The sequence below is a fragment of the Euprymna scolopes genome, chromosome 18 (genome assembly GCF_053919585.1).
Source record: "Euprymna scolopes isolate OS-2025 chromosome 18, ASM5391958v1, whole genome shotgun sequence".
Lineage (NCBI taxonomy): Eukaryota > Metazoa > Mollusca > Cephalopoda > Sepiida > Sepiolidae > Euprymna > Euprymna scolopes.
Genome location: NC_136499.1, coordinates 124,450,716 through 124,461,280, shown reverse-complemented (window position 1 = coordinate 124,461,280; position 10,565 = coordinate 124,450,716). Strand labels below are relative to the sequence as shown.

The 10,565-nt window shown below is 35.3% G+C and overlaps 1 protein-coding gene across 1 annotated transcript in view; it reads left to right on the top strand.

The window, feature by feature from the left end:
- The first annotated feature begins 774 nt into the window (after positions 1-774).
- Positions 775-10,565, top strand: part of LOC145297800 (uncharacterized) — a 339,551-nt gene continuing 329,760 nt past the window's right edge. Inside the window, exons 1-2 of the mRNA XM_080144088.1 lie at positions 775-901; positions 9,360-9,503. Of these exons, the coding sequence (XP_080000214.1) occupies positions 9,370-9,503 (134 nt within the window). The 5' untranslated portion in view covers positions 775-901; positions 9,360-9,369. The remainder of the gene's footprint in view (positions 902-9,359; positions 9,504-10,565) is intronic.

Here is a 10,565-nt window from a genome sequence, read left to right as displayed (position 1 = left end):
GCCTCGTTTTGATTTTGACGCCCGTTTGTTTTTATTCGGCTCTTTTTCGGCTGTTCACGTAATTTTGGTTCGGCAAATGTCGGGTTTGTTTGGTTATACTCTTTTTGATTTTTTTTTTCACAGAATAACTTAAAAACTATTGTCTAGTATTGAGACTAGGATTAAAAAGTAGTTTTAATTTTTGCTACTTTTTATTTCTTTCTCCCTCCCTCGCTAATGAAATGGAATTTTTATTTATGATTCAATAAAACTTTTTTTTTTTTTAATCCAAATGTTGATTTAACTTGAGTAGGACAGCCGACAGCCCCTGGAGTGAACGTGGTATTATTGTGGTGACTGAGATAGTTCTAGTTAAGAGGATAGACAATTTTAAGACAATCTTTCTTCACTCCCTCTCTGTTGACAAAAAAAAAATCTATTACGGCGTTCGGTACTGTTGGTCAAATTCATTTTTTTTTTTTTTTTTTAAATAGATCTTCTCTAATCTTCCTGACTGTAAGAAATGGTGTTTTTTTTCCTTTTGGTACCCAAATTCTCGTCTGTTATTTGGGTACGCCACGCGCGCAGCGTTGAAACTCAGCGCGCAGCGTTGTGATTGGCTGATCGCTATGTTACGTCAGACAGCAGCTAAACCTGAGCTGATGACGTCATGCTCTGGAAAAAGCCGAGCCAAAGGTTCAAAGGATGCATATGTACCAGTTTTTTAAAACCTCATTTGCCTCCTCCCACTACTTCTTTCATCGCGCTAGTCGCCTTCTGTGACGTCATCCATTTTCAACTTAGCAAATACATTTTTCTCTTTGTGCAACCGACCCTCGTGGGAAGGCAGTATTAAAAAAAAATCAAACGCAATTTACAAATATTGTCGATCAAAGCTCAACAGGAAACAAATAAATAACCTGTAAGTGTTAAATTGAACAAATGGTACTTTTACAGTTTAATCAAGTCATTAAAAATGAAAACATCGAAAAAAGTTTAAATTGTTCGTATCCGTTATGGAATAAAGTTCTCCGAAAAAAAAAAAATTGGATGCTAATGCACTTACTGGTCCGCGCTATTTTTTAAATCATATTTCCAACTTTAAAGTTTTATTCTGTTTTTATTCAATTGTAAGGTTAAATAAAGTACAGAATAGTTACAAAACACCCTCCCCTCCCCATGTTAAGAATGGCTTTTTAAATAATAACGTTATTATTTCAGCACGGATCAATAAGTGCATGCATGACCAAAAATTTCACTTGATTTCATCAAGTAGTTTTTTGTTGTTTTTTTTACAGCGAAAAAATAACGGTTCGATTTTTAGAAGAAAAACTAGTATTAAAGATGTGGAGGGAGTATCGACGCTTTAAATTGAGTTATCTCCCCGTGGTGTGTTCTAAAAATCCACATAAAAAATTTTTTAAATTCAAAGATGGCTACCTTCAACATGCTGTCATAAAAACGTTTTTCCGTTGAAAACACACACACACACACACTCGATCAAATTAAGTGATTTTTTTTTTTTCGGAGATCTTCAGTTCAAAACGGATACGTACAGTATAACTTTTTTTTTTTTTTTCGATATTTTCATTTTTTAATGCCTTGATTAAACTGTACAAGTACCTGTTATTTTCTCCAGATAAAGGTTCAAGATGTTTTACTTGAGAAATTTTTGCAAAATACGGACCGTGGTTTTTTTTTTTTTTTTTTACACAGTAATCACCCACCACTTATCAAGGCCCGGAAGCCACCCAGGGATAAGGGTTATTACAAGTACGTTAGTGTGGAGATTTGATGAAGTGTTTACTTAAGGGGGTGGTTAGGAACGTCATTATTATATATTTAGAAGCTCAGGTGCTTATTATGCACTTTTGTTACCGCGTTATTTAAAAAAAAAAAAAATTTCTGGTTAAGTTCAAGTTTAAGAATATCATTTTTTTTTTTTTTATCAAATTGTTAGATGGAAGCACAGCAATACGAAACACCCTCCCCTCCCCTGGTTAAGAATGGCTTTCAAAATAATAACGTTATTATTTCAGCATGAGTTCATAAGTACCGAAACCCATTTTGGTGCTAGATCCGCGCTATTTATTAAGCGTCCACGTCTAATTAAAGTTTTATGGGTTATTTTATTCAATTGTAAGGTTAAAGTACAGAATAGGTACAAAACACGCTCCCCTCCCCATGTTAAGAATGGCTTTTTAAATAATAACATTATTTCAGCGTGGATCACTCTCTGCATGAGTACCCCAACTTTAATTAAAGTTTTATGGGTTTTTTTTTTTATTCAATTAAAGGTTAAAGTACAGAATAGGTACAAAACACCTTCCCCATGTTAAGAATGGCTTTTTAAATAACCTTATTTCAGCACGGATCAATAAGTGCAGGAGTGCAGGCAGGACTCCTGCACTGCAGGAGTACCGCCATTTTTAACATTGGGAGAAGCATTTTTTTTTTAAACTGTTCTTCACCTAACAATTCATTAAACAAAAGATTTTTTTTTAAATTGATTTTAATTTGAAAATCATATTTAAAAAATAGCACGGTCCATATTCTGCATAAGTACGGACATTTTAAAATTATTTCTTTTTATGGAGAAACTTTGTTGCTTCTTATGTTACAGCAATGGTTATCTTGAACTTTTCAGCTCTGTAATGACTATTAACAGTGCTAAGTGTTTACAATTAGCGTGCTTTGTTAAAATAGTAGACAGTGCTTTTAAGCAAAAACAGCAGTACTTACTTGTCATGTCGAAATAGTAATATATCCAAAAATTACGAGAATATCTAGTACAGCAACTGTTATTGTGTTTTAGTAAAAAAAAAAATGATCTAAAATAAAACGTCAGCCATTAAAGTGGCGGAAAGAGAGAGATAAGCATGTCTTCTGAATTTGCAATCTTCAAGGTGTTCAAATCTAGGGAAAATGCAATTTCCCCGCAATTTTCCGTAAAAATTACTTGGAATTTCCTACTCAACGAATTGTCGTAATTTCTGGATATATTACTGTTTTCGACATAACAAGTACGTACTGTTGTTTTTGCTTAAAACTACATATTTAAAAAAAAAAAAAATGATCTGTCTACTATCTTAACAATCACCGCAAGTTCTTTAGTCTCTCATTGAAACGAGTGTAAAAGGCAAATAATACGCCCTGTTTGCTTTTTATTTTTATTGGGGGGGGGGGCTGCACACGTTGAGATTCGTGTCGGACAGATTACAATAAAATGGTTTATAGGCGATAAATTTTTAGTCAAATTACCGATGTGTACCAAGTAAACGCTCACGTTTCAAAAGTTGATTTTTAAACGAATTCGAAATCTGTTTTGAACGAATATCGCATTTAAAATGATAGCCGACTAGTAGTTTTGGTGGACCTGTACGAGAATGGCAACCCGCTGAAAAGGCGTGTTAAAAAAAAAAAAAAAAATTAATAACTTAAGAAGGGGTTCACTTTCTCGTTATAAAGTTCTACTTTATTGCTACCTGACTTACTGTCCATTTCTTTACCGACGTGTCACATGATTAGAACGTTATAATGAGAAAGTGACCCCCCCTTCTTAAACGTCTTTTTTTTTTTTTTTTGTGCTAATGCAATTACTGATCCGCGCTATTTTTTAAATCGTATTTCCACGTCTAATTAAAGTTTTATATGTTTTTTTATTCAATTGTAAGGTTAAAGTACAGAATAGGTACAAAACACCCTCCCCATGTTAAGAATGGCTTTTTAAAAACGTTATTATTTCAGCACGGATCAATAAGTGCATGAGTACCTCTTTTTTTTCAATTTTTTTTTCTGCTAATAAATATATTTAAGCTTGTGATGTATGATAATCGTCGAAAAAAAAAAAAAAAAAAAAAAACTTGCAATGCTGATTCTGACTATCGCCATTTCTGACCCCCTTTACTTGAAGCCATCACGATCTGAAGACCATCTCTGTCCCTCTCAACTCCAACTGACTCAACCAATTTCCACGTATCTCAAAAAGACCATCTTCCCTTCAAAATGACGTCATTAATACACGTCACCAAGATAATCACCTGATATTTTTACATGTCATTATTCTAAGTTGTCAACTAAATTGTTTTGATAACACTTTTAAGATACATTCCTAAATTCATGTAAATAAATATTTATTCTAAATATTTCTATTATTCTAAAATGTTTTAGCTTACAAAACTTTTTGGCTAGAATAATCGTAATAATCGTTGACTAGTCCGGCCAATATCTAATATATGAATAATCCTTAATTTATAGTAGCCCCTAACATCTCAGTGGCAGTGTGCTTTGTTTGGGTTGAATAGAAAAAAAAAATTAAGAATAATATTTCTTTCAAAATAATTATCGTGGGTCAGGGTCAATGTTGGTAGTCCATTGTGTTGGAAGAAGACTTGATTTTGACAACTATTGTTTTCAGAGGTGGCCATACAACCCTAGGCTGGAGGCACAGGATCTGGATCACTGGGGGCATAGCTGGAAATGCCTTCTCAATCATTAAATCATTTCTCTCCGATAAGTTCATAAGAGTAGTGGTTGATGGGCAGAAATCAGACGCTTTCAGTATTAATGCTGGAGTCCCTCAGGGGTCCATCCTGGGCCCAACTCTCTTCCTGATCTACATTAATGATCTTCCAAATCACATCATTCGTAGACATTTATGCTGATGACACTTCTATCTATGGTAGCACATCTAAGACCATAAACGACCAAGTTCTCTCTGATTCTCTTTCCTCTGATTTTGAGCATGTGGTACAATGGGGAAAGGAGTGGCTGGTTACTTTTAATGCATCATAAACCAAGCTTTTAGCTTTACATCATCAACGCTCTGATTCCCATCTGGCATCAATTGAAATGAATGGCTCTCGTCTTGATGAGGCCTCATGTTTTGACAAGGTTCTGGGTTTGACTTTTACTCCTGATCTTAAGTGGAACACATACATACGGCCTTGATAAGTGATGATTCCTGTGTTAAAAAAACAAACAGACACACCTTTAAAAAGAGTTGATTTTTAGAGGTGTTCGGCTCTGTTTTGAATGAATATCACATTTAAAAGTATCGCCAGCAAAAAGTTATGACAGTAAAGCCTTTATTATCCAATGTATTTCCTAGTGTTTTCACTGGTCGCCATGTTTGTTTTTGTGCACACATTCAAATTTTGTGCAAAATATCAAATACTTCCAAATTTACATAAGTAACCCCCCCCTCTATAGTACAATGTAAAGCAGTAAAAAAGTAAAATCGATTTTCCTGTCTGAAAAATGAGAAACCATTGTGTTAAATATGTCAGCTTACCAGTAACTGGTCCGGAAGTAGGTGATCATTACTTATTGAATTGTAATTGAACAGTGGACCCCACCCACCCCACATGAAAAATGTTTTCTCGCTTTTTATATGTAATCGAAGAAATAGTAAAGTTGTTTGTATATTTTTTATATGGCATTCACCCTAGGTGGGTTGAACCAGCTTCCTTCAAAGGAGGAAATGTCAAGGTAATATTAAATTAGCAGGTGATCCCCACTCACCTGTGAATGTATGTATTGTTTTAGAAAAAATTACATTAATTATCCCAAAAGAAATGAAAGGTTAGTGAAATATCTTCTTTGGTCCGGAAGTAAACAAAGTGGCTACTGGTATCCATAAGTGTATGGATGACAGTAATTTCAGTAGTGTTTCTGCTTATTATTTGTAAGTGCATACAGAAGGATGATTTTGTAATAGTTTAAGAAAATGTAAACATTATGATATGCCTGTTTATTGCATGAACTTTGTCAAAGAATGGTTTTGTAAAAGTGAAAAGAAATGTGTAATGTTTTCACCCATGAGCGATCGATAAATCAAATAAATGTCTTTATACATACATGCGCACATGTTTATACGTGCTGGTCTTTTTATTCTCTTCATCATCACTGTTTTTCATCGTTGCTGTTTCATGAATGGCTGTGTCGGTTAGTGGTCGTTGAGTATCTTGTCTGCTTAACTAAGGCGAATAAAACTTCTCTTGCTGAAAAGACACAAGGAAGACGTTTACTGAATTTCTTCTTGGTTTTATTGGAGAGAATGAACTGAGAGACAGAGAGACTAATACCTAATATGTTTTATTTTTTTTTGCATAGTCGTTGTTTCATGATCGGCATTTTGTCTAGTAATTATCAATTGTTTTGTCGTCTTATGCAGGAGGGACACATGGAAGATGTTAATTGAGTTTTTTAAGGTTTTATTAGAGAAAATGTAATGAGGAGAGAGAGTAAACTTATTTTCTATCTAACAAAATGTACAGACGGACGAACATCGGTAACATTCAGGATTATTTCTACATTATGTGCATGTGTCCCATTCGTATTGCTTCCAACGGAGAGGCTGAACATCCATTTTTATTTCTTGCTCGATAATGCGATTCATTCCAGATATTCGCATATGTTTTATTTACAGTTTCAGTTGCTGTCCACTAAACTCAGAAATACCAGAATTAGATTGGACAGCTTTTGAAAGAAATAACCTCAAAGCTAAAATTGTAGGTATTATCATTGTTATGGTTGAAGTTCTGTAACTTGCTTCTTTGGTGATTTCTTCAAATAGTAACCGGAGAATCTTTGGAACAAGTTCCTATTGGGAAGTTAAGGAATCTTATTATCAACAGCACACATTACAAGAGCTTTTTGTTGGTCTTAATTTCTTTTTAGGATATAAAATGTTGAATTTCACCATATGGTCACATCTTGAATGAGTTTGTGTTTTTCCAAATTAAGCTGATCATGTATTTCAGTTAATTTGTTAATTACTAATGGAGAGTGATTAAAGTGAGTGACTATATTTCTGTTAGTTGTAATGATTTTCTTAACAGCCTGTTGGGAAAATAATGAGTCATTTATTAAGAGTCGCAATGTATGTATGAAGCATAACAGTGATTCTAAACCACATTCCTTGACACGAGCAACCATATTTGTTTCTAAATCCTGCAAGACTAAGAAAACTTTATTGGAGATTTTATACTCACTAAGAACATTGTGCAATTCTTCACTTATTATTTACCTGTTTGTGTACCAGGGAATGGAACAACTCTAAGTTCAGCTCTGCACTGTTCAAAGGCATTTGAAAACCAATGACCCGTCAGACTCGGAAAGGGAGCATTATCTGTTGCAGCTGTCCAAACGTATGTAGTCCATGAAATGCTACTAATTTCAGCAAGAAACAATTGAATTTTTGTTTTACTTTTATAAATAATTAAAAAATTATTTTGCAGTGAAATACTGAAATTTGGACAAAGTTTTGCAACAAGTTTATTAAATCCAATGTCAGATGTTACAGAAGTTGAATATCAACAGCAATCATTTCTCTTATTAGATAATGGATCTCTTTTGACCTGTGGTCATTAATATCTCAAACTTTCTTTTCTGACCAATATTGGTTCTATAGTAGTTTGGTATTTCGCTGGCGGTTTGTAGTTGCTGCCACTTGTTCCTGGAATATCTTTCATTGTGAAACAAAAGTTGCAAATAAGAAAAGGAAGCACAATGAATATAATAGTCGACCTTGTGCACAACATTGGCTAGGAGCAAAGTGTAGTATCTGTTATGTTTCACCTTTTCTGCCCTCGGTCAGTAAAGGAGAAATCCTTTTTGACTAATTTTTATTTTTGTTCTTATCCAGAGTAGCCCTTTTTGGGAGCTGGATTTTTCCCACATTAAAAACCTACTTTGTGTCTAACTCTGCCCTTGTGGGGAGACAAGTAAATTGGAACATATTGGAAAAATATTCTTTGCCAACATGCCATGGTCAATGAAGAAAAAATATTTTGTGTGGAGATGTATTTTATCAACAAATCATACATCATAACGCAGGTTAAATTTTGGTGGAAGTTTCAATGTCACTATGCGCCCTAAAAAATGTGGAATTTTTGACTGGGTTAAAAAAATCAGAAAGTTTGAAACTGAGTAAAACCTACATTCTAAAGATGCATTTATTTGGGTAGAAGAGTGATGAGTGCTAGGACAAAAAGGAATATTGATGCTAGACGATACTCAGTGGTGATATGTACAAGTTTGCCAAATGCCATAATGCCCGTTTGGAACATATTTTAGACAGAAAATGACTTTCATGCAAATCAACCTGATATGCGGATATACGGATAACTGAAACTTTGAACAATGATTATGCATAAGGTGATAGCATATAAATAACGTTGCAGTTTAAATTAGGATCGCTACATTGTTGCTAAGAATTGATTGTCTATAAATATATTTGGCATGTATCTTAGTTAATACAGGGCGGAACGATAATTTTGTCACCCTAAAGAAAGAAAACAACACTACAGTTTTATTTTAAAACTTTTATTGAAAAGAATCAATTCAGATAACTTGATCATGTAGTAGAGCTTACATCTATTCAATGTAGCTGCCTTCAGCCTCAATCACCGTCTCGATATGGGTCCGGAACTGGGAGCATGCTTTTTATACAAGTGCCGGCAGGAGCTCGGCAGATACTTTGCAAATGGCAGTGATCAGGCCATTTGATTGCACCAGGGGATCACCACACTCTTCAGCACATCCAAATGCACTTTGGTGTTGACTTTCAAGTTGACCGAAGATGTGAGGTGGCATGATGTGGCCCTCACTTAAACCGACACCAAAGACCATAACCATGGCTGGAAACTTTCTTTTCATTAACCTCGGCACATTCTTGTTATTCGTGGCAATCCAGCGATGCATTTTGAGGGTGCTAGCGATAGTCCTGTTTTCATAACTTGGATTGGTAGAGAGCATGAGTTGTACAATGGCGCATCTCCGATCTCGCTTGTTGAACATTGTGTCACTTTCAGACGTGATAGGCGGCTCCTATTTTGGCCAACTAGTAAATGATCTGCAACAAACAAAGAAAACCTGGGTGTGGCAGCAGGACTCAGCACCGGCCTACAAGCTTGGCTTCAGGAGTGCTACGACTTTGTACCCTTCTCTCATTGTCCTCCCTTCTCCTCCCGACCTGAACCCGCTGGACTACATCGTTTGGTCATATGTTGAGAACATCACCAACATGACTCCCACACCACCAAAACCAAAGACAGCCTGATCACCGTCATCCGACGAATATTCGCCGAGCCCCTGCCAGCGCTTGTAGAAAAGGTATGCTTCCAGTTCTGGGCCCGCATCGAGGCAGTGATTGAGGCTGAAAGTGGCTACATTGAATAGATGTCAGCTCTACTACATAATCAAGTTACCTGAATTGATTTTTTTCAATAAAAGTCTTAAAATAAAACTATAGTGTTATCTTCTTTAGGGTGACACTTTTATCATTCCACCTTTTAATGTATAAAAGTACAGAACAAAATTTTTTTTAAATTAATTTTTCTTTTTCTGTGTTTTTTTTTTTTTTTTCTTTTTTCTAGTCATTCAAAAATGGATTTCATTGAGATGTTTGGTTCTGCGCATCATGAGAATTCGCGATCTGTGGAACGCGAACTGCAGAGAGTGCTGTTAGAATTGAGAGAAGTGATCTCCGAAATAAAGTTGTCAAAAGGGACCAATGCCAGGTGAGTACTTTTGGTTGAAATCACAACAGCAAAAATATTTCGACACTTTGTGAAAATTATTTGTTCATGTCAATCAAACAAGACGAAAGCATCATTTTGTGTAATTTCCACATGTAGAAAATATCATCATCATTGTTCCTATTTACTTTGCCTCCCCACAAGGGCAACGTTAGACACCAGGGTTGTTTTTTAATGTGGAGAAAAGGAACAAAAATAAAAACTGTCTCAGTCGTGAAGGATTTCTTCTCCACTAACCGAGGACAAAATATTGAAGTATAGCACTGTAGATAGTGTAGATACTACACTTTGATCTTGCCCCGAAAGCCAAGAAATGGCATTTATTATTACTGTCATCATCACCATGTGTAACGCTGTCCAGGAACCAACACATTGTAGCCTCAGTCGCAAAGTAGACAAAGAATAGAAAAGAGAAAAGTACTTTAACTCACTTTTTCTTTGTAACGACGGCATTTATTTCCTCATTGTTATGGTCATGATGTCTCCCACGCACGTGATCGTCTTCTCTCATGTGATCTTGTTCCATGCTCCATGTCTTTCTCGTAATCGTCCTCTTTCTCCTTTTTATAATCTTTCTTCTTTCTTTATTGTTGATGTCATTTTGCATACATTTGCGTATAGCCGTCTGCGCTATATCAAACATGTCGAACAACTTTAAGAAAATAAGCTATCTCTTTATTTATCCGTTTTTCACAGTTCCACCTTTGTCACTTCCTCTCATGTTTTTTCTTGGTTTCTGCTATCTCAACTGTTCTACATCTACTAACCCAAGAATTCTCACCCATTTTTTTTTAACATGACCATACCATCAAAGTCTCCTGTTCTGCACACATCTCCCTATAATGTCCAGATTTAATCTTCCTCTGAGCCCACCAGAACTGAATCTGACTTTAAGACTTCACCTATTAGGGTTCCTGTGCAAGGAGTTTATAGTGAAGTAAGGGTTGCCACTAAGCTTCAGCTGTAACTGAAGCTTAGTGGCAAGAAGTTTAAGATAACTTGAAACAATGCTGGACTACTTACTAGTACTTAAGACGTTTGCCT